The sequence below is a fragment of the Trichophyton benhamiae genome (genome assembly GCF_000151125.1).
Source record: "Trichophyton benhamiae CBS 112371 chromosome Unknown Abenha-G-c-176a04.f1, whole genome shotgun sequence".
Taxonomy (NCBI): Eukaryota; Fungi; Ascomycota; class Eurotiomycetes; order Onygenales; family Arthrodermataceae; genus Trichophyton; species Trichophyton benhamiae.
Genome location: NW_003315107.1, coordinates 347,758 through 373,819, shown reverse-complemented (window position 1 = coordinate 373,819; position 26,062 = coordinate 347,758). Strand labels below are relative to the sequence as shown.

At 47.3% G+C, this 26,062-nt stretch overlaps 10 protein-coding genes across 10 annotated transcripts; 6 read left to right on the top strand and 4 right to left on the bottom strand.

The window, feature by feature from the left end:
• Positions 1–1,083: 1,083 nt before the first annotated feature.
• On the top strand, positions 1,084–3,631 carry ARB_07058 (uncharacterized protein; the record flags this gene model as incomplete). Its single annotated transcript, XM_003014450.1, has 7 exons — positions 1,084–1,156; positions 1,228–1,352; positions 1,437–1,554; positions 1,623–1,735; positions 1,802–2,502; positions 2,565–2,900; positions 2,965–3,631. 7 exons carry the CDS (start codon positions 1,084–1,086, stop codon positions 3,629–3,631), a joined length of 2,133 nt encoding a protein of 710 aa, XP_003014496.1.
• Positions 3,632–3,835: 204 nt separating this feature from the next.
• Positions 3,836–6,444, top strand: ARB_07057 (uncharacterized protein; the record flags this gene model as incomplete). The annotated part of the gene is made up of 8 exons (XM_003014449.1): positions 3,836–3,929; positions 4,124–4,250; positions 4,332–4,507; positions 4,660–4,745; positions 4,814–5,272; positions 5,383–5,620; positions 5,682–6,293; positions 6,365–6,444. The coding sequence occupies 8 exons, from the start codon at positions 3,836–3,838 to the stop codon at positions 6,442–6,444; spliced, it is 1,872 nt and encodes a 623-aa protein (XP_003014495.1).
• Positions 6,445–8,235: 1,791 nt separating this feature from the next.
• ARB_07056 (FAD/FMN-containing isoamyl alcohol oxidase MreA-like, putative) lies at positions 8,236–9,847 on the top strand (the record flags this gene model as incomplete). Its single annotated transcript, XM_003014448.1, has 2 exons — positions 8,236–8,796; positions 8,873–9,847. 2 exons carry the CDS (start codon positions 8,236–8,238, stop codon positions 9,845–9,847), a joined length of 1,536 nt encoding a protein of 511 aa, XP_003014494.1.
• A 376-nt stretch (positions 9,848–10,223) lies between these two features.
• Positions 10,224–11,270, bottom strand: ARB_07055 (uncharacterized protein; the record flags this gene model as incomplete). Its single annotated transcript, XM_003014447.1, has 3 exons — positions 10,224–10,433; positions 10,495–10,744; positions 10,822–11,270. The coding sequence occupies 3 exons, from the start codon at positions 11,268–11,270 to the stop codon at positions 10,224–10,226; spliced, it is 909 nt and encodes a 302-aa protein (XP_003014493.1).
• Positions 11,271–12,505: 1,235 nt separating this feature from the next.
• ARB_07054 (uncharacterized protein) lies at positions 12,506–13,808 on the top strand (the record flags this gene model as incomplete). The annotated part of the gene is made up of 2 exons (XM_003014446.1): positions 12,506–13,512; positions 13,568–13,808. The coding sequence occupies 2 exons, from the start codon at positions 12,506–12,508 to the stop codon at positions 13,806–13,808; spliced, it is 1,248 nt and encodes a 415-aa protein (XP_003014492.1).
• A 723-nt stretch (positions 13,809–14,531) lies between these two features.
• Positions 14,532–16,442, top strand: ARB_07053 (uncharacterized protein; the record flags this gene model as incomplete). Its single annotated transcript, XM_003014445.1, has 2 exons — positions 14,532–14,982; positions 15,061–16,442. 2 exons carry the CDS (start codon positions 14,532–14,534, stop codon positions 16,440–16,442), a joined length of 1,833 nt encoding a protein of 610 aa, XP_003014491.1.
• Positions 16,443–16,768: 326 nt separating this feature from the next.
• On the bottom strand, positions 16,769–20,095 carry ARB_07052 (uncharacterized protein; the record flags this gene model as incomplete). Its single annotated transcript, XM_003014444.1, has 5 exons — positions 16,769–16,900; positions 16,995–17,334; positions 17,410–17,735; positions 17,803–18,645; positions 18,671–20,095. The coding sequence occupies 5 exons, from the start codon at positions 20,093–20,095 to the stop codon at positions 16,769–16,771; spliced, it is 3,066 nt and encodes a 1,021-aa protein (XP_003014490.1).
• An 829-nt stretch (positions 20,096–20,924) lies between these two features.
• ARB_07051 (uncharacterized protein) lies at positions 20,925–21,887 on the top strand (the record flags this gene model as incomplete). The annotated part of the gene is made up of 4 exons (XM_003014443.1): positions 20,925–20,945; positions 21,134–21,557; positions 21,598–21,705; positions 21,748–21,887. The coding sequence occupies 4 exons, from the start codon at positions 20,925–20,927 to the stop codon at positions 21,885–21,887; spliced, it is 693 nt and encodes a 230-aa protein (XP_003014489.1).
• An 898-nt stretch (positions 21,888–22,785) lies between these two features.
• On the bottom strand, positions 22,786–23,904 carry ARB_07050 (uncharacterized protein; the record flags this gene model as incomplete). The annotated part of the gene is made up of 1 exon (XM_003014442.1): positions 22,786–23,904. One exon carries the CDS (start codon positions 23,902–23,904, stop codon positions 22,786–22,788), a length of 1,119 nt encoding a protein of 372 aa, XP_003014488.1.
• A 788-nt stretch (positions 23,905–24,692) lies between these two features.
• On the bottom strand, positions 24,693–25,974 carry ARB_07049 (uncharacterized protein; the record flags this gene model as incomplete). Its single annotated transcript, XM_003014441.1, has 2 exons — positions 24,693–25,575; positions 25,679–25,974. 2 exons carry the CDS (start codon positions 25,972–25,974, stop codon positions 24,693–24,695), a joined length of 1,179 nt encoding a protein of 392 aa, XP_003014487.1.
• Between the last annotated feature and the right edge of the window lie 88 nt (positions 25,975–26,062).

Genomic DNA, 26,062 nt, shown 5'->3' with positions numbered 1-26,062 from the left:
TTCATTATCTCAACCATATTGTGGCTCCCACCCTTGAGTCCGATTCCATCACTGTATCATTACCATTTCAACGAATATTAACATCGGGTTCTAGACACCGGTACCTGTTCTACTTTGACCTAGACACCTCGCGTAGAATTTGCATGTACTTGCGGGGGGATGGCAAAGGGGCGATATAAATAGTAATCGTATGATTCTCCTGAAACTAACTTAAGTAGTCAGTTATCTGGTGCCAACGACATGCGCCCTTCGCCTAGATAACTACTCTACTAACAGGTAGCCGACTACCCCAGGAACAAAACTCCGTGGACGCTGGACAGTTTTTTTTACAAGAGACCCTGCGCTGGATAGTTAGATATTCCTTTAGTTCTATTTAACTGTAGGAGCTGGCCCGGACCTGCATAACAACGCCAGCCAAAAAGAAATCGCTCATGGAAAGATAATTCCGCCGGGCATCCAATCATCAATTCCAACGCCATAGCTTAGCCTATGATAAATGCTGGTGGTATGCAGAGAGCTCGGGGGTGGTTGGAGCTTAGCTATATAGCGCTGCCCACGCCGCTTTGCATATGGACTGGGCTATCAGACAGCAAAACAAGATTTCCTGCTTAGCAATGACGTTCTGGGGATCAGGGCAGGGCAAGGGGGGAAGAGGGTGTAACCAGCGTGCCGCCTCCCCAGCAGACTGCTCTCTCGCTCTTTCTGACGCCAACTACTCAGCTACTTGTAGCTATCTCCATGCAGAGGGACGAGAGAAAAGCAAAGACAGCAGTAAACTAGTCCATGGACCGCAGTTCGCCTTAACAGCAGGAAGTTGAACTCTTGCTTGCCACTCGAGAGCAAGCCGGCCAGCTGGTTAGTGAGTTGACTAGCCAGTTGCCAACTGGTTATCTCGTCTCTGGCCGTCGTACGCACCCTTGGGAGGAGCTATTTATTGTCCCTCTTTGTTGGCCCGGCGGGCTCTGCTGGTGAACTACCTTAGTTCTCTCTTCATCTCCTCTCCTCCGAGCTGTTCCTGAACGCGCTTCTCCCCAGTAACTAAACTGCATCAGCACTGACTTGCCTCGAGTTGCCTTCGTTAGGATGAAATCAGAGAGATACACGCAGTATACTTCCCAGCCGCAAACCATGGCAGCAAAAGTTCCAGATGGCACAGGTCAGTTTGCGAGAACATACTTTTCGCTCTGTTTTGATCAACGCGGTACCAACTTAAATCATCTTGCTTAGGAGTCGTTGATTTGGATCCGTGGCTCGAGCCGTTCAAGGACGCTCTGAGAAGTAGATACAAGCGGGCAACCGACTGGATCCGCAAGATTGACGAGACAGAGGGCGGGCTGGACAAGTTCAGCAAGGTCTGTTTCGCGCATTTTTCTTCTTCTCTGTGTTTATTTATTTATTTATTGGAGATATTGTTTTCTTCAGTCTGTGTTGAATAGATGCTAAGTCATGCACAGGGCTACGAGAAGTTTGGTTTCAATGTTGCGAGTAACGGCGACATCACCTACAGAGAGTGGGCTCCAAACGCGACCACGGCCCATCTCATTGGTGATTTCAGTATGTTAACCGCAAACTTGTTCTTCTTAGATGCCATGTTTTATACAATTAAACTGACATGTTTGAAGATAAATGGGATCCAACTGCTACACCATTGAAGAAGAATGACTTCGGAGTGTGGGAAGGCATCCTCCCTGCAAAGAACGGAGAGCTTGCCATACCGCACAACAGCAAGGTCAAAGTAAGGATAAATGATCCCCTATGACATGCCCGGTGCTCAAGGTTAGAGAAGCCAGTCCTAATATAGAAGCATCAGATTACCATGACCACACCATCGGGGGAGCGACTTGACAGAATACCAGCTTGGACCAAAAGAGTAACTCAGGATCTCAGTGTCTCTCCAGTGTATGACAACGTATTCTGGCATCCACCCAAGGAGGAGCAGTACCAGTTCAAACACGCTGCCCCTCCAAAGCCAAAGTCGCTTCGTATCTACGAGGCACATGTGGGAATATCATCACCCAAGACAGAGGTTGCAACATATAAGAATTTCACTGAGGTCATGCTTCCTCGTATCAAATACCTAGGATACAATGCTATCCAGCTTATGGCCATCATGGAGCATGCATACTATGCAAGCTTCGGATACCAGGTCAACAACTTCTTTGCAGCGAGTAGTCGCTATGGCATTCCAGAAGACCTGAAGGAGTTAATAGACACAGCTCACAGCATGGGTATCGTGGTTCTCCTTGACGTGGTGCACAGCCATGCATCCAAGAACGTGCTGGATGGGCTTAACATGTTTGATGGAACGGACCATCTCTATTTCCATTCAGGTGGAAAGGGTAACCATGACCTATGGGATAGTCGTCTCTTCAACTATGGAAATCATGAGGTGCTCAGATTCCTTCTCAGTAACCTGAGATTCTGGATGGAAGAATATCGTTTTGACGGCTTCCGCTTCGATGGGGTCACAAGCATGCTGTACATTCATCATGGAATCGGAACGTAAGTTTCTACCTTTTTTTTTTTTCCCCCATGGAGTGCATGGTATATGCTGATATGGATAGTGGATTTTCCGGTGGATATCATGAGTACTTTGGTTCGTCTGTTGACGATGAAGGTGTTGCATATCTGGCTCTGGCAAACGAAATGCTGCATAAACTATACCCCAACTGCATCACAGTTGCAGAAGATGTTTCTGGAATGCCTGCATTGTGTTTACCTTTGGCCCTAGGGGGCGTAGGATTCGACTATCGTCTAGCCATGGCTGTCCCTGACATGTACATCAAGCTGCTCAAGGAGAAGAAGGATGAAGAGTGGGACATGGCAAACATAGCATTCACCCTCACCAACCGCAGACATGGCGAGAAAGCGATTGCATATGCCGAGAGCCATGATCAAGCGTATGTATCCCAAGACATTTTACCACGGCTCTCCTTCAGGAGAAGTGCTAATAATGATTGATAGGCTTGTCGGTGACAAGACGCTGATGATGTGGCTTTGCGACAAGGAGATGTACACAAACATGTCTGTGTTGACGGAACTCACTCCCCTCATTGAGCGTGGCATGAGTCTACATAAGATGATCCGCCTGGTCACACACGGACTTGGAGGAGAAGGCTACCTCAACTTCGAGGGCAATGAGTTCGGTCACCCCGAATGGCTCGATTTCCCCCGTCAAGGCAATAATAACAGCTTCTGGTATGCCAGAAGGCAGCTGAATCTCACTGAGGATCATCTCCTCCGATACAAGTTCTTGAACGAGTTCGACAGAAAAATGCAGCTGACCGAGGAGAAATACGGGTGGCTCCAGTCACCGCAGGCCTACATCAGCCTCAAGAATGAACAGGACAAGGTCTTGGTATTTGAACGCGCCGGATTGCTCTGGGTGTTCAACTTCCATCCGACCAACAGTTTTACAGCCTACCGTGTCGGAGTAGAGCAGGCAGGAACGTACCGGATTGTCATTGACACTGACGACAGCGATTTTGGAGGATTCGACCGCAACGCCAAAGGAACAAGGTTCTTCACCACAGATCTGGAGTGGAATGGGCGCAAAAACTATACAGAATTGTATCTGCCCACGAGAACGGCCCTGGTGAGTTCCAAGTTCAGCCCTTTTGATCCAGGATGAAACGGCCCCAAATATTGACTGTGATAGGTCCTCGCTCTCGAAGACACCCTGTAGCGGGTGTAGCCCAGCCAACGTATTTTCTTTCTTATTGCACCGACCTCTCGTATTATTCTATAAAAACCTCCTCAGTTTACTAGCTCATCGTCAAGAAAAGGCTTAATATCACATCGAAGTACTCCGTAGTCAAAAAAAAAACAACTGAGCATGCCTCTCACCATCCATCTCCTGGCCCTGTTTGATATCGCAGTCCTGGCCACTAACTATGCCTTGGCGCGAGGTGGAACCGGCAACAGACGGAGCGTGTAATTTTTCCACCACACAAAAAGGACAGACTTGGCTGCACGGAAGGCCTTTTACGAGGCTGTCTGCGTAATACGTAAAATTACGCGCTGGGTGCTGGGTGGCGGTACTGCGGAAAAGGCGCTGCTCTTGGGCGTATCCGGAAGTACCCTGGCGGTATCTATCCCTGTAATTACGTACTGTGACCACTAGCCGTATCTGAAAACAGCGACCACACCCGAGCAGCTTTCTCGCTCTTCTTCCCTTTTGCTTCCAACCTCACCTCTTCAACTCTCTCCATCCACCCTCCACTCTTCACGCATCTCACCATGTTCAAGAGGTAAGATACTAGCTCAATGCCCTCGATAGACCATCCTCACCGGTCAGACAGCCCTTGCTGACGCTTTTCTCCCCGCCGCAGCGGCATTTCCCGGACCCTCGGAAGGTCTGCATTTGCACGACCTTCCTCCTCTGTCCTCTCTTCCGTCCGCCCAACCTTCAAGAACAATGCTCTCCAAGCTCTCACAGCCCGATATGCCAGTACGGACGCTGCCAACATTGGCAAGATCCATCAGGTCATCGGTGCCGTCGTCGACGGTACGTTTTTGCCCCGTAAACACGGTCGAGAAGAAATTTCACCATCTCGGCCGGACACCAATTGGCATCAATTGAGCATCAAATCTCGAGCTCAATGCCATTGGCGATGGACCTAGCTCGTTTTCGATGATGGAACTGATGAATTCGTGTAGTGAAATTCGATACCGAGACCCTTCCCTCCATTCTCAACGGTTTGGTGACTGACAACGGCGGCCAGAAGCTGGTCCTCGAGGTCGCTGTAAGTATCTTCTCGCATCGGCGGCCATCTCAATTATGGCATTGTTGGCCGCTAACTGGACGCTTTAGCAACATTTGGGTGAGAGAGTCGTGCGAACAATTGCTATGGACGGTACGTGTCGATATTTCTCTCAAAGGCTTGGCATCAAACCCGATCTGGGAGCCGAGCTGGAACTAAGACGTTCAATGCTAACACGCCTCTGCACTACAGGTACCGAAGGTCTCGTTCGTGGTGCCAAGGTCACTGACACCGGCCTTCCCATCCAAATTCCTGTCGGCCCTGGTACCCTCGGACGTATCATGAACGTCACTGGTGACCCAATTGACGAGCGAGGCCCAATCAAGGGTGTCAAGATGGCCCCCATCCACGCTGAAGCCCCCGAGTTCGTTGAGCAGTCCACCTCTGCTGAGGTTCTCGTCACTGGTATCAAGGTCGTCGATCTTCTTGCCCCATATGCCCGTGGTGGTAAGATTGGTCTCTTCGGTGGTGCCGGTGTCGGTAAGACTGTCTTCATCCAGGAGTTGATTGTAAGTCATTTGAAACCCTGCCCCAAGAAACAACATTAGGCGAAAATTGGACAATTCGACAATTTCGTCGTTGGTGAAAAAATAATTTCGAGTATTAATTGTTTGTATAGAACAACATTGCCAAGGCTCACGGTGGTTACTCTGTTTTCACTGGTGTCGGAGAGCGTACCCGTGAAGGAAACGATCTCTACCATGAAATGCAGGAGACCCGTGTCATTCAGCTTGATGGCGAGTCCAAGGTGGCCCTGGTCTTCGGTCAGATGAACGAGCCCCCAGGTGCCCGTGCCCGTGTTGCTCTTACTGGTTTGACCATTGCTGAGTACTTCCGTGATGAGGAGGGTCAAGACGGTGAGTCTCTTATGGCTAATAGAACTTTAAGAAATTCACGTTCTAACAAAGTATATTCTAGTGCTTCTCTTCATCGACAACATTTTCCGTTTCACTCAGGCTGGTTCCGAAGTGTCTGCCCTGCTTGGTCGTATCCCATCTGCCGTCGGTTACCAACCCACTCTTGCCGTCGACATGGGTGGTATGCAGGAACGTATTACCACCACCAAGAAGGGATCCATTACCTCCGTCCAGGCCGTCTACGTCCCTGCTGACGATTTGACTGATCCTGCTCCTGCCACCACCTTCGCCCATTTGGACGCCACCACTGTCTTGTCCCGTGGTATTTCTGAGTTGGGTATCTACCCAGCTGTCGACCCTCTTGACTCCAAATCCCGTATGCTTGACCCCCGTATCGTCGGTGAGGACCACTACAACACCGCCACCCGTGTCCAGCAGATGTTGCAGGAGTACAAGTCTCTCCAGGATATCATTGCTATTCTGGGTATGGACGAATTGTCGGAAGCTGACAAGCTCACCGTCGAGCGTGCCCGTAAAATGCAACGTTTCCTTTCCCAGCCCTTCACCGTTGCCCAGGTCTTCACTGGTATCGAGGGTGCCCTTGTCGACTTGAAGGACACCATCCGAAGCTTCAAGGCCATCATCAACGGTGAATGTGATGATCTCCCAGAAGGTACGTTTTCCCGTTTCTCTCCCCTTTATTTCCCCTTCCTGGTAATTGAACAAATGCTAACTCCCGTGCAGCCGCCTTCTACATGGTTGGAGACATTGAGTCTGCCCGCGCCAAGGGAGAGAAGATCCTGGCTGAGCTTGAAAAACAATAGATGTGTGAAGATATGTAGATTAAAGAAACCAACTCACCTTGTATCCCAAGCCTTGATTCCTGTTCATTTTAATTTAGTCCTCCCAGGAAACCTCTTTTTTCATTTGTCGAAAGAAATGTATTTTTTTTTGTAAGTTGAGAGTATATGGACGGGGCATCACTTGATATTTCCATGATCGAAAGCTGTTTTATAGATATCATGAAAGGTCAGAACGTCCTTTTGCTTCCATGTCAATTGTTAACTGTCGCTGCTCATACATGGCCGTTCGTAAGTCAGCCCTCGACTTTGATATTAATCCGCCCCAGGGATAAAGGCTTAAAGATAATAAAAAGGCTTCCTTAGGTCGCGCTCCCTGTCGCCACTCCGCCCAACTATTTAGTTACCCGGAGCAGGCGGATATCGCCTCATCGACGGCAACCTCACTAGAGAGGAACTAATAATCTCCCACTCTTCACCTTCGAGAGAGATTCTAGCTGGTCTCCCTTGCAGCAGCTAGTTAGTCAACTAGCGCTGGCGCCTGTCTCAGAAACACTGGTACGATTGATCGTCGAAGCCTTCATCGCAATCTCAACCAAGCCAGCTGGCTTCTCGTCCAGACACACGAGCTGAGAGTATCGCAGCAGACAACACAGAGCTAGCAGCAATCCAGCTGAGCCACCAAGACAGAATTAAATGGCACTGCTACGAAGAAATACGACCCTTTTGCCAGATCAAGAGGTCAACTCGACAATAGGCTCAACTGGCCAGGCTACCTCGGAACTTCGCTCCAGTTCCTTGTGGAACCATCATCCGGGCTGTGCTTCACATGTTTTGATGTCAGCGCAGTTGATGCCGAAATTGAGCAAAAAGAATACGAGCCCGTGAGCTCCCGGCCAAAGCAAGTCGGGCGCTGACAGGCTAACTTAGCTTCGGCTGGAGCCCGGATAGGAGTCAAGATGATGGATATGGAGGAGCTGACTATCGTCCGCGCTGGTTACCCCATCTGGAGATGCATATACTTAGCTCCTCTACTACTCCAGGATTGCAAGCCCCGTCACCATGGGGGGCTTCGCCCCAAGAGAAAACTACAGAAATATCTATGGATTACGGAGTAATAGGGGTTCAAATAAAGCTGCTGCCTGGCAGCACTGCTCAACAGGGCGTCTCTTGGTGCGCCCGATGGGGAAATGAAGTCGTATCCTCCCCCCAAGGCTTATACTTTGCCCTCCCAGATTGAGTCAAGGATTGCGCTTGATTGCAGGCGAATTGAATTAGGGTTGAACTATAACGATATGTCGGCCAAATCGACAAGCAGCCTGGAGCCGGGTGGGCCGTGGCCGTGAGAAAGAGACTTTTTTGTCTTTTCGGGAGCGACATCAACTCCAGTTCCCAGGCTGCCTGGCTGTGGGGGAAGGTTGTATAGTTTTCTATATAAGTTTACCTTCCCCGGGTTGGCATATACCGCAGAACTCTTCTTTTCCTGGTGTATACTGAGTCGAAATACGTGGAAGGTGGCTTGTCTTGGTTTTGTTTACCGAAGGAATTGCGATCTATACCTACGCACGACCACATCAGCATACTATGAGAAGTACAGCATACCTAACGGCTTTATTGTCGTTCCTCGGGGCAACACATGCGGCCCCAGAGGGACCTCGATGTCGATGCACACCTGACCAGTCTTGCTGGCCATCCCCAGGCCTCTGGCAGACGCTCAACAAGACCCTATCAGGAAATTTAGTCGCAGTAAAGCCCGTGGGAACCGTTTGCCACGATCCAACATACAATGGAGGCCTTTGTGACAGTGTGAAGGGTATGCAGACGGACTCTTCCTGGCGATCCGCACAGCCAGGCGCGGTACAGAGTATCAACTGGGAGACATGGCCGGAGAAGAACGAGTCATGCTATATCGACGGGCCTCGACAAGTTCCCTGTGGTCAGGGTAGGATACCATTATACTCTGCTGTCGTTCAGTCCCCATTGGATATCCAGAAGACAGTACGGTTCGCCAGCAAATATAACCTTCGGCTGGTAATTAAGAATACGGGACATGACTTTCTCGGGCGCTCGACTGGGCCACAATCGTTACAGATATTGACTCATAATATGAAAAGCATCAACTTCACCGACAACTTCGTGCCAGAGGGGAAACCGGATGGTAGAGGCATAGGACAAGCAGTTACAATCGGTGCTGGTGTTCAACTGAATGAGCTGTACGAGGCTGCAGGCAAGAGAGGACTGACGCAGGTTATTGGTCTGTCAACTACAGTTGGAGCAGCTGGTGGGTATATCCAGGGTGGTGGCCATTCACCTCTGGGCCCATGGAAGGGTATGTCCACCGATCATGTACTGGAGTACAAAGTGGTAACTGCAGGTGTAAGTATAAATCACGGCCATTTCCACCCATTCTGTATTGCATTTATTCCACACAAGTATCTGACAACCTATTCAGGCAAAATTCGTGACTGCAAATGAATATCAAAATTCAGACCTGTTTTGGGCTCTAAGAGGTGGTGGAGGAGGAACGTTTGGCGTCGTCACCAGTGTTACTCTCCGGACCTTCAAGGACCCTCCTACCATCGTGTCACAGGTGAACGTCACCATGGATGGAAAGGCAAACGAGTCATACTGGGCTGCAGTCGAGAAATTCCAAGCATACTTGCCCACCCTTAGCGATGGTGGCTGTTCAGGCTATTATTACATGCTTCCCAATGTTACCCTCGGCCCACAAAGCGCAGCTGTTATTATTGCCGCATTTTACTATGCAAACAAGACAGACAAAGCACATGTCGACAACCTCTATAGGCCCCTTTTTGCCAGCCTCTCCTCAATCCCTGGAATCAACGTTGCCAGCGTTAGCGTCCCAGTTTCGTCGTCAACTGAAGCTTTCAGGTCCGCTTTTGATCAGAAACCACCTCGAGACGGCGGCGGAGTAAATATCCTAGGCTCAAGATTATTCTCCAGGAAACTCCTTGAGGCTCCAGGAGGTGCAGCAAATCTCACCGCTGCGCTTTCCAAGCTGGATTTTAAAAATCTGCAACCTGCCATTGGACATCTAGTTGCTGGCGGACAAGTCGCTAAGAACACACATATTCAAAGTGCGCTCAATCCTTCATGGAGAAAAGCATTGGTTCACCTTGTTATCAGTCGTGACTGGAGTATCGACTCCACATTTGCAGAACAGGAGAAGATTTCAACCAAATTGACTGCGGAAGAAATACCATTGCTCGCTGCTGTGGAGCCTGACATGGGTGCTTATACCAATGAGGCTGATGTGAACGAGCCAAGGTTTCAACAGACCTTCTGGGGCACGAATTATAATACTCTTCTCCGTGTGAAGAACAGATGGGATCCAAGGGGCCTCTTTTTTGTCCGTTCGGGAGTAGGCAGCGAGGCTTGGGATAAACAAGGGTTGTGTCGGGCCTAAAATGAGCCAATTCACACTCATTATTATGATATCCTGAGCATCTATTGGTTTAATTTAATTTTCACGAGAGTTAATACCGGCTTTAGTAATGCGCAAGACATTGAATTCATGGACTTAGCAGTTAAACATGGAGACTTGATGTTATTCTGTCGTAACTATGTAGAAAGCACCACTAACGCCTGGACAAATGAAATACAACATGGCAATCAAATTTCCATCGCTGGCGTCACAAGAAAAACAATAACTATTTACGTGCGAGCCAACCAAAAAAATCATCTCTGGGGTAGCTTAATCAAGTTTCGAAGCTAAAGTAGAAAGCGCGAAGTCCCAGCAAACTCGTCCGCATACCACATCAAACTTAGTCATAATCCTCCAATTACTGCGGGCTGTCTTTATAGCTGGCGGTTTTCCCACAGGGCTGGGCTGTTGCCCAGCCGATCACGTACTTCATTCTCCTGTCCTGTTCTTTGGGTGGCATATCTTCTGACATCGCTATGGGTTTACCGTAGTTCACGTGAACATTTTTGCCATCATAGTATGCCTCAATGATCACATAGTGATGAGGACGGATAGAGATCAAGAGAACCTATACATTGCCTACAGTTAGCGACGAAGTAGTTAACATGGGTCGAGAATAAATGACATACAGGAATAATCGCATGAGATTGAGTTTCAGACCGACGCGATTTCATCACAATGAGTCTAAGAAGGATCATCAACTCGCTTTGAAGAATGTATTTCTCGGTGCCATCTCTCGTGATCTGATGAATTGCCTTGATCATGAGATGAGGAGCATTCTTATATTCATAGATCATATCTGTGTACCATTGATACTGGCGATTGCGAACGCCGCACCCTGCATACTCAATCATCATGGGGTACTCGCCGTTTCGGTCCCTGTCATAGTGAGAAAATCGTAAGTATAAAAGTAGGGCGATAAAGAGTGAAATGTAGGCATAGTTGGGTAAACAAACCTTAGCATCTGCAGTCCCAGTTGGTCTGCCAGCGATCCTTTCCGACCCATGCCGACTAACGCAAAATACTCATTGAAGCTCAGCAGGAGCTCATACGCTGAATCAGAAGCGTTTCCTGGAACCACATTGTTTCCCTTCTGGCGTTTGAGACGGAATTCAGGGAATTTATATCTCTCTACCAGCTCCTTCTCGCTTGTTGGGATGAAGAACTTTGGCTTGGTATCCATGTGCATCACAATGTGAGTGGGGACCGAGGATGGGGTGAAGTAAGGAGTTTTATTGTAGTCAACCGCGTCATAGATCTCCATGAGATTGTCACTCATAAGGGCTTTGGCCATGATAAACTGAGCCTGCTCTGGTCTCATGCCATTTTTGACCGCTTCGTTTAATATCCCTTTAACCTTGGTGCCGTTACGGCTGGGCTTCTCATTCAGAATTGGGCGTGGCATGGTGGGGGATACAGTCGATGCTAATTAGAGAGGGTGACGTGTAAAGACGGACTGTGAATTTTCAACCAAAACTGAGAAGGTTTAACATGCAGTTTTAGGGAATGGGAAATGGAGGTAGAAATGCTGGAGGCTATATATTAAAGCCGGTGCGTCACAGCGGTTAAGATGGTTGTTACGAGCAACGAATCAAAACAAAATTGCTAATAATAGTTTCGTTAGCTGACTAATTTCCCATCCGCCCAACTCACTTAGCGCGCTGCCCGAAGTTTGTTAGCTGTTGGTTGTTGGTTAGTCTCCACTTTTCAGCCCCGGGCGCTTAACCGACAACGTCAATCCACAAATCAGCAATCTCAGCAGGCATCTCCCGCCATATGTCCGCACGTTGTTGGTGTGATCCTGATCATGGAACCATGCATATACGGGGAGTTCCATCAGGGAGGAGGAGGGGTCAACTGGGTACGGCGAATTAAAAGCCAGGCTTCCTTGATTCCGGAGGAAAAGTAAAACTTCCGTGTTGGCTCGCTTTTCTAAACCAGGACCTGTGTTGGATGGATATGAACGGGATATAATGACCCCTCCCCATGGATAAAAATAGAGGGGTGAGAGTAAAGAAAGTGAGATACCTTCTCCCTGATATATTCTACGTTCTCCATAACCTAGCTATCTTGCTCTCTCTCCCTCTGGGGTGGAGTCAATGTTAGGCCTCTTGTTTAGGAGATTAGAGAACGGGCAAAATGAAGAGTACCAACGTGGCAGAATGAAAGACTGGTGAAAGACACGGAGTAAAGGCAAGGGTAAAATAAGAAGGTACGTACCCACCCCTACGCACAGTATGATCCTGGTTAACCAGGTCTCGGGGAGTCGTTGTCCCGATGCATTAGTTATTGTTGTGACTGAGCAATTCATGTGAACCCGGCGCTTAGAGAGCTGGAGGTAGTGATGAAATCTATTATCATCATCTAGTTGCTGTAAAGGATGATTCTCCGCTTTCCGGAGTTACAATTATAAATACTGCTTTCCATTCACGCAGTCTCACATTTCCTTCACATAACTCTCATACTCACTTCGAATAACTGAATACATCCTCCACTTGCAAGTCTGAATTTTTTTTTTTTTTTTTTTTTCTATTGTTGGGCCCAACAACTTCAACAGCTGTCTTACAATATCTTAGCCTTCACGGTATCCTTCCACGATAAATCAGCATGATACCCCCGAGTAGCAAGTCTGATTGGCGAATGCGCGCCGCTGCGCTCGGTCCACAGTTTCAAGCGATTCACAACCTCGATAGCCTTAAATCAGGCTCTAAAATTGGGGAAGAACAGTTCCTTGCACTTCGTGTGTACTGGGCTCCAGCCAAAACTGTGGGACAGATAGATCCCAAATCCGACTATGGCTTGTCGATAAGCGAGGCGGCGTCAAACTTAGCCCATGTGAACCATTGGCGATCTTATTGCCACACTGTCGAGGGAGGGCTTGGAAATGACCCGAATTTCGGCAGGTTCGACCTGCTGTGGTCCTTTCAGAAGCAGGTACAGCAAATATATAAACCTGTTAGAGAATCTGACAAGATTTCGTCCCCGGTCTCCTCGAGAACACGAATGGGCATAGCCTTAAGGCAGAAAACCGACCAACCTTCGTCTAGTAAAAACCCTTTTAGCGGCATGGGACATACAGCCAGCCCAGGACAAACTTTCAGACCATCTTCTAAGTTTGACCAATACCCCTTGCCACATCCGTCCCAGGCACCCTCAACGCCATCCAAAGGAAAGTCAGTTGCTCATGGCGCCAGCACGCCCGAAACGCCTTTTTCTGTTAGCATGGTACTAGAAAATGAATACGATACACCTAGCTTTCCGCAGAGTATGGATATCGACGACCTTTCTCCTGCGGCAACTAGTGAAGACTATCAATTCCCACCAGCTGACGACGAACAGACCGTGAATACAGCTCTAATTTTAGCCCTGAATGCAGTTTGTCTCAGTCGACAAAGGTTGGTTGATTTTCCATGGTCTTTGGAACGCAAGGCTTTTATCTTTAAGACCCCCTCAAAAAAGCTCTATGAAGCTAGAACAGATGGGCATCTCAGATTCAACAGAGACGGAAAGGACATCTCCTTGGCCATTCTTGAGGTCAAAGCAGGTATACGAACAAATACTTGGCCTCAGGCGCAAGAGAGCGCACAAATGGCGGCTTGGATACATGCAGAGCCTGATGCGGGGCCGCCAGAAAATGGCAAGTATAGGTATGTTCCCGCTAACATCACTGGATAGAGACTCAGCAGACTGACCTCTCCTTAGGCGATTGATGATCTCCCAGGACCGCCACGAAGTATGGATAATCATTGCAGAGTATACACGAGACTATGTGAAATACTTAAGGGGAGAGAAATACGACGACGACACATTCATGGCCATGCGTGAATTTGGACCGTTTAACCCCGAGTCGAAAGGCCATTTGTTGTTGTTAGGCGCATGTCTCCAGGCGTTCACTTTACGACTACTGGAGAAAGCGCGTGGAAATGAGCCATTCCGCTGGTGACATGTATGCAAATTTATTTAATTTATTTTAAGTTTCGCAGTTCGGCTCTACTTTATTATTGAGGCTTAGTTTTAGCCTGAGAAAATTATATCGTTACTTATCTATCCTGTACGTACCCACTTCACCCAGCGCTGGAGGTGAGAAGTTACCCATCTCTACCTTCACCAGCTCAACCATAAATACACCCTCAACAATAACCACATTTCTAATATGAATGGTCATTTTTCAAAATAAACAAATATCCCCTCATAACACCTCTAGGAGCTTCTAGATACCAAGGGAAGTATCACTTTGGGGGTAGATTCCAAACGTCTGTATAATATATATAATCTTGAAGTAAAAATTAGAAGTAGAACAACTAGAAAATAAACCCCTTTTTCAAGGATGATTATATTCAAACGGCGATATAACACGCTATTTTAAAAGGAGGGGTGGTATCTCTGTAATACTTCAGGTATGGTCGGCAGTATAAGGAAATGGCATGAGGGTGGAATTGAATGGATGATTTGAGGAGTCCGCGTCTGGTAGTTTTGTTATCTGATCGAGCTTGGTTAATTAAACTTTCGATCACGTGGAGATAAGATGAAACGGATAAAATGGCGGACGATCGCGGGGAGTCACGTGGCGTTACCCCGGCTCCCAGTCGCCTTGCCTGCTGGGAAGAGCCACTCTCGATGACAACAACACCAGCAATTCCTGTCCAACGCCGACAGGCCCCAACACATGAGGTTCCTCCATCCATACATTTATATACTCCTACGGCGGGAGACTATGGCATTAACCACGTCCACTGCCCACTCCCGAGCTCGATTCTCCTACCTTGCGCTCCATTCGATTCGTCGGAGCTTCTCAGTTTCGGCATCGAAGTCTACCCAGTTTCACAGATCAGATTTTACAAACCAGCCGTATACAAATAGCTATGAGACAGGGATACCTACGCCGGGGCCCTTGGGGTCGACACCTTCGTTCGGTGTTCCTCGAGTCACTCCGAAGGTGCTGAAGCAGCACTTAGACAACTTCGTCGTTGGACAGGATCGTGCCAAGCGCGTGTTGAGTGTGGCAGTTTATAACCATTACCAGAGAGTTCAGGAACTACAAAGGAGGCTAGAAGAACATGAAGAACTCCTTGCTCAGAGGGCACGGAGGGAGTCGATGGAGAGTCATCCAGTAGAAGGTATGAACCTTCCTGCTCGGCCTGAGATTCGTCAACAATGACCGACCCCGTATAAAAAGCTAACTACTATTACTATAGATGAATTCCCAGGTCAGCAGCGGACTATACATCTTTCCGCCCCAAGGAGATATTATGATGACAATTTACCTTCAGAACAAGACCCTCTTGTTGATTCATCCATTAACATGCTGGAGAAATCCAACATACTCTTACTAGGACCTTCTGGTGTGGGCAAAACATTGATGGCAAAGACACTCGCCCGTGTCCTTTCAGTGCCGTTCAGTATGTCTGACTGTACACCGTTTACCCAGGCGGGATATATTGGCGAAGATGCCGATGTATGCGTTCACCGCCTTCTTGCAGCGGCGAACTATGATGTGGAACAAGCCGAACGAGGTATTATTTGTCTTGATGAAATTGATAAGATTGCCACTGCAAAGGTTAGTCACGGCAAAGATGTAAGCGGGGAAGGAGTTCAACAGGCATTGTTGAAAATCATCGAGGGTACAACTATTCAGATTCAAGCAAAACCCGAGCGAAACGCCTCGCGCCCTAGCCCTGGAGGTAGTGGCTCCTCGGGTGGGACCTCATATAATTCAACTTCGGGTCCTTCCGGAAAGGCAGAAGTGTACAACATTCGAACAGATAACATACTCTTCATATTTTCTGGAGCATTCGTTGGCCTACAAAAGGTCATCATGGACAGAATATCACGAGGGTCAATTGGCTTCGGACAACCAATTCGAGCCTCGTCATTTCAAAATGATTCAACGCAAACGAAGAACAACGCACCTATTCCGATACTTCCTGGGTCGCATGAAGAAGCTCTGTATAAGAAGTATCTTCCCTTTTTCACACCAACGCAAACACCAACGGCACCTGATGAAGAGCCTGTATATTTTAACCCTCTCGATCTTGTTACACCAAGTGACCTCCAGGCATATGGCTTTATCCCAGAATTAATTGGTCGTATCCCCATCACCTCTGCGCTATCTCCATTATCCCATTCCCTCCTCCTCCGAATCCTCACCGAACCACGCAATTCGTTAGTAAACCAATATACCACACTTTTTGCCCTTTCTGGAATAGAACTACGCTTCACTACCGCCGCTCTCCATAAAGTTGCGGCTAATGCATTCGCGATGTCCACAGGAGCTCGCGCTTTACGAACAGAGATGGAATCAATTCTGGCTGATGCAATGTTCGAAGCACCGGGATCAAGCGTGAAGTTTGTCCTTGTCACCGAAGCCGTTGCAGCGCGGAAGGAGAAAGCCGTGTATCTCTCTCGTGGTCAGAGCGGGAAATTCCATGCGCTTATTGCTGCAGAGGAGGGTGAGTGGGAGGAGCGGATGAAAAGAGAGAGAGACGCCTCGAAAGAAGGCAGAGTCCGAAACCAACCGCATAGTTTTGAGGAGTGGCGGTCACGCTCAACTGCTGGTTCGGTTGCAGGGGCATCTTAATTTACAGTTAGCGGGAGAATGGCTCTTTTTTTTGGCGTTAGAGTTTGTATATAACAGGAGTATGGGTGTGATTATATCCTTCGAATGATGACAACGAATATTATTATTATTATTCCTTTCCTTTTCCTCCACCTATTCATACTCCTTTTCGAGACTATAGTGCCTCCGAAACCAAAGATGTACGTCCTAGGAGTACAACGGTTGAACCTTAACCAAAGAAAAGGAAAAGTTGTACATGGTTGATATTGTGAACAGAAATTGGTGAGTATGGTATGCCTCGCCATTCGATATTGAATCAGGAAATATATGACGCCTGAATTCGGCCATCATGTATTAGTTTGACTCTCAGCTATCGCAGGTTGAGAAGGACCTTTTTGGTTTCGTGTTGACTCGCTAGTGGCCGCTATGTCAGCCTTCATGTATATTTCATAGAAAGCAGGATAGTTTAGTATCTCAATCTATTGATACATAGTTAGCTTTATCACTGACAGAGAAGCAATGGAATTTTATCCGTATGAAGACAATAGATTAATTTCATGGGATACAACTTACATGGCTCCATTTTTCCCATCGTAATTGGGGCATTGAATGTACCAGCACAGGGAAATACCTGAAATTTTCGACATTACTGATGGCCCAGCCTGCGAAATATTCAACAAGATGGTCGGTATTTCGCGCCCCTTGCGTCAAATTCTTAGGTATATCTGGATGCTCATCTTCAGATCTCCAGCCATAATTCGGTATATGAGGGGTAGAAATGACGACGTGAGGCTGACCCTCGTCATCTGTTTCTCCATCTAAGCTCCAGGGGTAGTCTTCGCGACCAGGAACGTAGCATCCGCTGGGATAGTCGGGTATGAGAGCTTCTAGAATGCAAAAAATATGGTATAGACTGCGTAGGAATTGGAGGTTAGTTAATGTTCCCTACACCAAGGGAATGTGGGTAATTTGGTAACTGGTAGCTCACGTCTCATCCGGCCAAGTTGGCCACAGCTGTTGTAGCCAAAGTCGTATATTTGGGCGGAAAAATAATTTAGGGCCACGTTTGGCATTATTATCCCAAAACATATTAGAGACCCATTTTATCACCATCAATGCGCTTTTAGGGTCGTGAAGAATGAAGTCCTCCGTTATAAGAATCACACATCCATTAGGGAACAGCCGAATAATATGGTGCCTTTTATTCACAGATTTAAATGGGCGCGCCAGCGACAAAGAGAATACATTTACTTGGTGGTGAAGAAGTTCCTGAAGTTTAGGCATGCAATTATAGGCATTAAACTTCTGATGACACTATATAGCATCCTGCTTGTTAGATACATATATCAAGCAGGAGGGGGGAAGTTATAGATTTGCTTACAATTATTATGCCTTGCGGTTTTACTTCTGCTTCGGTCACATCTTTGATAAACTTTGTCCAATCCCCTTGGTTCCTGTGGGAATAGGGAGCTATTCTGTTGAAGACTAATAGTTGCTGAATCAAGTCATGTTCCTCCCTTTCTATTGAGGGGAATATAAGATAAAACACCGGTAGTGTCTCTTTGCGATACTTTGAATACTTCGAACGAGTTAAGTATTCGAAAGTGATTCGGTAGTGATTTTGAAAATAAGTCTCAACATCTAAATCCCGGGTCCTCTCGGGTAGGGATTTAGTGGCAAGTTCTCGTGACGAGTGTTGTGCTGGTGATGAAGTCGATTCATTCGGAGGCAGCGGTGTCTTAAGAGGAGTAAGAGTAATAGTGCGAGGTGGTTCCTGCAAAGAAACCAAACTTGGTGTATCGGTAGCGGTGCCGACAGCTATTTCTGAGTATCCTTGGACAAGTACAACTTCTTCTGGACCTTTCCCTAGTTGTACATCTGACTGTGTTTGATGTGAAGAACTTGGTATTGGACTAGGCAGCGGTATTTTTCTTAACTCGGAGGTATCAGGTAGAGTTATAATGACAAGCCGAAGCATTGGGGATAGATGTGATGGTGATTGCTTATGAAGAAATCTCCACTCATAAGCTTGGGAAGGGTATATAATTATACTGCGACTTGGCCAGACTAGGGAACGCCAGATTGCAGCTGATTGATTGTTAAGTAGATACTCTGTTAAGTAATTTACTTGATTCATCGTATCGTTATAAGGGATAACATGCCCATGATTAACTTTGTTAGGCTCCTGCAAGAATAATAAGTTAGAAATACCTAAAAATATATCCTGTATTAGAGAGTTAGTCACGTACCAGCTGGAGAAACTCCTTGGGGGAGCAAAGTTCCTGAAGATCAATAACAATTTGATCACCTTGCTTTAAAGAAAGCAACCAAGATCTAGCTGAATGAGGGAGACCGGTGATACGTATATCTCCAATAACTTTTTCCTTTGCACTAAATACAAGGTGAACCATAACATCCCCTTTGTTCCATTCACGCCAAATCCTTGTACATAGGGATTTGCCGTCGGCGTTCGTGTTAGAATCCTTGGAAAGCACGGGAGGCGGGTTATTTGGGAGAGAACCGTTGTTATCATCCTCAGCGACGAACAAATCATCTATCGACGATGACATTGAAGTTGCTCCGATACGTTTCCTACCTAAAGAGATCTCTGGAAGTGCAGACCTTCCTGCAGCGGTCAACCACTCGCTTGGAGGCCGAAGATCAAGTTGAGAAATGTCAGGGGGCCTCTCGGTTCGAGACATTTTGTGGTATTTCCGCTGAGTTGATAGGGTTCGAAAGAGTCTGTTGTTTGGGGGTCCCGAGGGCTGCCTGCTTCCTACTGCCGCGGTCATGGAGCCGCCTCTTCGAGCCGTTGCAGGTGCGAAAGTGAATACAGACTTTCTTGAAGGAGCCATGCTGGTGGGAGGATTAGCGGTTGATGACTGCACCGTCTGACCCTCATTCCCGGGCTCTATAACATTGACAGAGGATGTTCTGATCGGTAGCCTAGTTCCACGTTTTTCAGACACTTTTATGGGGGGAGGCGCCGTAGATGGTACTTTTAGTTTTGAGGAAGGGGGTATCTTTAGCTGCCTTGGAGGCTGAGACGCCCCACGGAGAGCTGCCTTAAAAGTACGTCCCTTGATTGCATCTGAGCTACCAGCTGCGCTACTGGACGACTTTCGAGTAGCCATCAACTCTTGCTTTGGCAGGAGGATCCCAGCCCCTCTTTTCCTCGAGGCAGGAGAAATGCGTGAGCTCGTGGGTTCATCACTGCTGCTGCTTCTGCTGCTACCATCACCATTATCTTCCTCGTGGCTTTCTGGATTGTTGTCCCCGGACTCGCTTCCGCAGGCCAGCCCAAGACGCATCCGCTTGAGCCTACGTTTTCTTTTCCTTCGTAGTTTGGCCTCCTCTATTCCTGCGAGGAGGTTTTCAAAAGCAATAAGGTCAAACTCGGGCGCATCTCCCTTCGTAATTGCCTCTTTCTTCTGGTTCCATTCTCTCAGTGTGGTTTCAGGGTCCCCAAAATTCTCTGCCGGCTCCCAGGAGGACCTATGAATAGGATAGTTTTCCCAGCTGACAAGATATTCGGTCGCGCCGTTGTCCGCGATCCTCTCAGCCAGTACGCCAGTTATATTATACTCTTCTTGCGGCTCACTAGGCACAGTGGATGTGAGCGAGATGGCATCCTCATCATCCTCACCCCTATATAAGGCACACTGAGACGCCATCCGGGGACCATCAGGTTAAAGAAAGAACACAGATATATTGACCAGAAGGCCAATTCAAAATAGCTAAATCAGCCGTAATTCTTCTTTAGCTAGTTTAGCTGTTGTGCAAGGCAGGCAGATGTAGGCCGTAGCTAAGACAGACCGTGTCTGATAGAACTAGACGCGCTGCTTCTCCTCCCTTCACGAGGTGAAAGTCACTCCGGGGGTATCCACTAGATACGGTCAGTCCCTTGCAGCCAGTGCTGCCCCAGAAAAGCTCCCCTTTGGCCTCTCAGCTCCTCAACTCCGCACCTTAGATGTTTCTTGTCTCATTGTTTTATTCAGGTCTTCGGCAAAGCTTGAAATATATATGTTATTTTTTATTATTATTATTATTATTATTTCTTTGATAAACTAAGTGAATTTCTACGCTTAACCCCTTTGGGAACAGGCAATGACATAACCAGCCTGGATGACTCAGCTCGCTGACTAATGTTACTTGTACTTCAGTTTTTGTGGGAAGTCACATGTTATGTGAAGTACCAGCGACTTCGTTTGCCCGAGTGCGTTCTGCGTACTCCGGAAAAGCACAACGACCTCCGTCCAAATCCACCAAAAGTCAGGGGAGACATTCCGTTGTAGCTGCATCTCGGTTGCCCACTTTGACGAAAGCCATACTACAAACCAACAGCTTGCTTCCAAGTGAAGGACACTCTGTTTTTACTCTCGCATCCACGGCCTCCCTGATATCTCAGACCCTGCACTTTACTCCAGATCAGAACTCCCTTGCTCAACTACAAGCTGCCCTGTTGCCTGTTCATACCAGCACACTCCTCCAACAGCGCTACTCATGGCTAACGACGAATACGATGTGAGTTATATCCCAAGGTTTACCGCTCAGCTGCTGGAATCTATGATCTAACACATGGTTAAAAATGTAGTTCCTATTTAAGGGTCTGTCGCCTCTCCCCGCACTCCTGTCCGCATGCCACCAAGCAGTCCTAGTTGAAGACAAACCTACCCCCCTCCTCTGTTCCTCTGGCAGTATTATGGGTTTAGCGCGAGATAGCTGACAGTGTTGGTACCTGTATAGTGGTGCTTATCGGAGATTCTGGAGTCGGCAAGTCTAATCTGCTGAGCCGATTCACGCGCAATGAATTCAACCTCGATTCCAAGTCCACCATTGGTGTAGAGTTCGCTACTCGATCTATCCAAGTTGACTCAAAAACCATCAAATCTCAGATCTGGGATACTGCTGGACAGGAACGATATCGCGCCATAACCTCCGCTTACTATCGTGGCGCTGTTGGCGCTCTTCTCGTTTACGATGTCAGCAAGCATCAGACCTACGAGAACGTTACTCGATGGTTGAAGGAGCTACGGGATCACGCCGACTCGAACATTGTCATCATGTTGGTCGGAAACAAGAGCGATCTTAGACATTTGCGGGCTGTGCCCACTGAGGAGGCCAAGCAATTTGCGAGTATGTTGCCGCTTTTTAGGGAGGCAAAATATTTGTATAGTTCCTCAGCTAACTTTGATGGTTTTAGGTGAAAATAACTTATCTTTCATTGAGACTTCTGCCTTGGACGCAAGCAATGTCGAGCTTGCCTTCCAAAATATTCTCACTGGTAAGATCACTCTGTTGGATTTTCGGAATACTTGTGACTAAGATCTCCTGGCAGAAATCTTCCGCATTGTATCAAGTAAGGCCCTTGAAAGTGGCGATTCTTCCGCAAACCAGCTCGGCGACCGCAAAGTCGTGGAAATCACCAAAACCCCAGACTCCGAGAAGAAACAAGGGTGCTGTTGATTAATCGAATCCTATCCTATTTCTACGTGTTTACGTTGGATGTCATTTAATGTGCAAAGCAACTATGAAGGGTACCGGTGGCTGGAGCTTCATATCCTGGTTTTCTTTTTTTTTTTTTTGTGCTGCGTTTACATTTCTGTTATTACACCTTCTCCCTCCCCCCTTTACTTCCAGTCCCTTCTCATCCGGCCTAGGATAAAGATCGGTTTTTCATTCCTTTTCAATCGGATTCTACAACGAACTTGTTTTCTATGATAGGAGATGCCTTACTTTTTTCATATTTCCCTTTTTCCGCCTTCTAATTACTTATCAGATTTCCTTATATCCTCATGGTATTCCGTGGGCTTAACCCTAACCTCCGGCGGATTTCCTTACTACATGTATACTCCTACTGGCCATGCTGATATCAAGACTGCGTTCCTGTACAGCTCGTCACAATCACAAGCCATCCTTACGATCGATCGAAAACTTTAATTCTCAAATCTAGATGAATTCAAGACTAAATGGTATACAGGGAGGCAACGGACGATGTTAGGCAGATATTGTGTTGGGCAAGAAAGCAGTCACCTGTTTCACCTGTGTTCCATATATACATAAACAACATGGTGCTTAATTCTCAGCCAAAGGCGGCTCGGGCGGGAAATTGATTAATTTTGAACGAATATTAATGGCTCCTTTTATACCAAATAACAAATAATGGAAGTACATTAGAAGTCTATGTCCCTCATCACTGCAGACTGGGTATAAAAATTGGCGATATCTACCCAGTACTTCGTATGAATTATTGTCCATGAGCAAAAGCCACAAGAGAGAATCAAGAGATTACAATACAGGTGTGACATCTCATAATCGTCGCTGACAGGTGCTTGCTAACGATATAAAAATTGAAAATGAACCATCACATATCAGACTTTGCAATTCCCAGTTCCTGGTCAAAGATGGCGTCTTTGAATGCCTCTATGTCTTCTCCACGCTCATTGAGAACCCACTCAAGAGTCTGACCAAAGGTTTCTCCGTTATTTTCAAACCAGTCTCCAATTGACTTGACGTACCGTTCCACTTGCTCCTTGAGTCGCGTGTTCTCCCTCAACCAGATGACCTGTCCAGGATCTAGTTTCAACATATCCTCTACCACATAATAATGAGGGATTTCATCGCCCCAACCCTCTGCGCCTGGATCGTGATAAAGATCCGAGCGAAATTTAGTGGCATATTTGTTTGTGGAAGTTGAGAATTGGCTGGTTCCAGATCGATCATTTTTCGAGGGGTTAAGGAAGAAGGTTTCCTGGTCATGTAGCGGTGGAGTGTGCGAACGATAAGGATCCGCAAAGTAAAAATCGGACGAGCCGTGCGATGGAGGGTAATTCAAGTGAATGTTGAACGAGAGGGACTGAGTGTTTTCAGGGAAACGCTTGTGGAACTTTCGCTGAATAGTGCCGTTACTCGGACAAATATGATTTTGAACCACTTCACGAATGACCAGGCGCGTGTCTTCCATCTCAGCTAGTTCGTCTGTTGACCAATTATGCAACAACTCAGCTCGCTCACGGACCACGGCAGGAACTGCTCGCGACCCGCGTGGGTAGAGAGCGCAGTGAAATGCCCTAGAATACAGCCATAGTCGATAAATCGCGCGACGGAGGGTGTATCGTTCGTGGTCGGTCAATAGTCGTCTATCTTCGAAGTCGACTTTCCATTTCTTGACAGGGTAAATTTCCTCCCATTTTCGAGCCACACGCCCAACTGCAACAATTTGCTGAAGGAGATTAATTGAAAGGGGAGCTTCGCGAATCGCATGCGCGGGCTGGCTGGAGTTCTGAGTCACCAATTGGATAATATCTTTCAATGGACCGTATTCAGCCTCTGCAGCAGAGGCAAGAAGTGGCAGCTTTTGAGAGGACGCAAAAATTTGGTGGAATCGGCGGCAGGTAAGAGCTAAGTTTAGAATGTCGGCAATGGATGTGCAAGATTGAAATATCTGGAGCAACAGCTCCGTCGGGAACAGATATGGTAACATTGTAATAATAGTAGGGGATATCTCTGGTAGCTTATAGAAGACCTGGTCAGCTTGGTCCCCGGCATTTTGCAAGACGGTAAAACAACAGTTGTACGAACGCACTTTTTTCAAATTTATATTCTGAATATTCAGCTTCAGTTGTGGTTGAACGTCTAGGCGTAGCACGGTTCTAGAACCTGTTCACTCGTCTAATCGATCGGCGGAAGGAGATGGATGAGTGGTATTAAGGACAGAGAGGATCGAGTGGTAACGAAGCAATATGACACGGACAAATGTTTGATATACCCCCTTTAGAGGGTAAAGATATCAACCAGTCTCTCCGTGCACGGAGCTGCGTAGTTCAACAGGCGACCACCCCTCCGTCCCGGGGGGCTATAGAAAGGGTGATCACATCTGCATGATCTGTAACTGATGGTATATTCATTCTGAAGGAGTGTCCAAGCCGCGAAGGGCTGAAATTGGTGGGGATTGCCATGGTGCTATGGGATCGTGGTTGGAAAGGAGAGAGAAGGCGAACGAGCTCGAAGACAAAATCGCGCGTTGCAGATATAGACTTTGATTACATAATAAATGATATACATCAGGCTTGGCAAATTTGATATTGGACGAGAGAAGCCTTAGGTAACTAAAGGGTCAATCAAATCAAGAGGTTCATTTACTCCTATTTACACCGGCCAGCTTTTTGAGGATACAAGGGATATCGCGATAGAACAGAAGAAGCAAATACCACGCCCAAACCTGATCACCACCAATAACAGCAGGTAATCAGAACCAGAAGTAAAAACTTTCTATGCAAACAATACTCTTGAATCAAGCTCATCGACCTTCTTATCCTTTGAGCTTTCAGTGTTTAATCCCAGCTCCGTCTTCTTGACGTTCCTATCAATCTGTCCCGTTCTCCTGGCATTGTATCGAGAGGCCTTCTTCATCCGTATTTCGCGCCTAACCTGGTTGGGACTCACATACTCGCGATTCTCGTAGATAACCGGGCCACCAAAGCTTCCCTCCAGTATCACGATTGGCGTAAGGACAAACCGCGGTCCAATTTCGACCAGCGAGATTTCAGGCCCACCCTTACCGCCGCCAGCAGCACTCTTGGACTTCTTCTTCTTCTCCCCGGCCGCGGCATTTTGAAGTTCTTCCTCCGCCTTCTTAGTGGCAGTAGCCACGTCCGTCTCTCTAATTTCGTAGACTCGGATCCAGATCTTTCCGTCCACAGCGAAGATGCCAATTACCCTGTCGACGAATGGCTTCATACCTCGAACGCCTCGTTTGGGCACGGCGAACACACTTCGTAGCATTTCTCGGACCAGTCCCCTCCACTCGTTGCCCTTCTGTAGCACAACATTGTCATCGAATGAAGGGTCAAAAACGACAATGCCCCGTCCTCCCTTGAGACAGTTTCCAGCGAACCCAGTGCCTAGCTCGCCCATTGTGTGTAGATTGGTAACGCTGAATTTGAGCGTGGGGCCATTGGGAGGCCTTGAGAGCCACAGGTATAGATCTTGGCCCTGCTTGCGCGCCTCGAGGAAGAACACAACGTTGCAGGAATGGAGATCGGCCAATGAGTTGAGCAGGAAGTTGTATCCTTGTGACTTTTTGGTGTCGAGTTTGCTTTCTTTGTACGTGTGTGGGAGAAGGGCAGTGAGATCGGTAACTAGATGACGGTGTCTATGAGGTGAAAGTCAGCTATCATTCAAATAGAGCAATTGCAATTGTTGAGCATCCTGGAGATTGGTGTCTTTTCTCTCGTAGTGGAAGATGCAAACCATACCGGTACGAAACACCTCTGGAGGTGAGCACGAGAACTCTAGTTTTTGGCATAAAAGCCGGGTTCTTTTGCGATTGTGAGCTCTTCTTGGGTGTCGTTTTAACGCCACCATCTTCTTCATCGTCATCATCCGAGCCGACCTCTGAATCGCCTTCCGATATTTCTTCCTCTTCGTCCTCTTCACTGCTGTCGTCCTCGAAATCGTCCATCACATCCATGTCAACATCCTCGTCCTCCGCATTGATCCTGGGAGTATCCTTCTTTTTTCTTTTCGAAAGCGACTTATAAACTGATGCCATTGTTAAATATAGCAAGAAACACAATTAAAGCAAGAGGATGGTAGGAGTAAATTGGGATTATTAGTTTGCGCAAGTTGCGTTAAGCTAT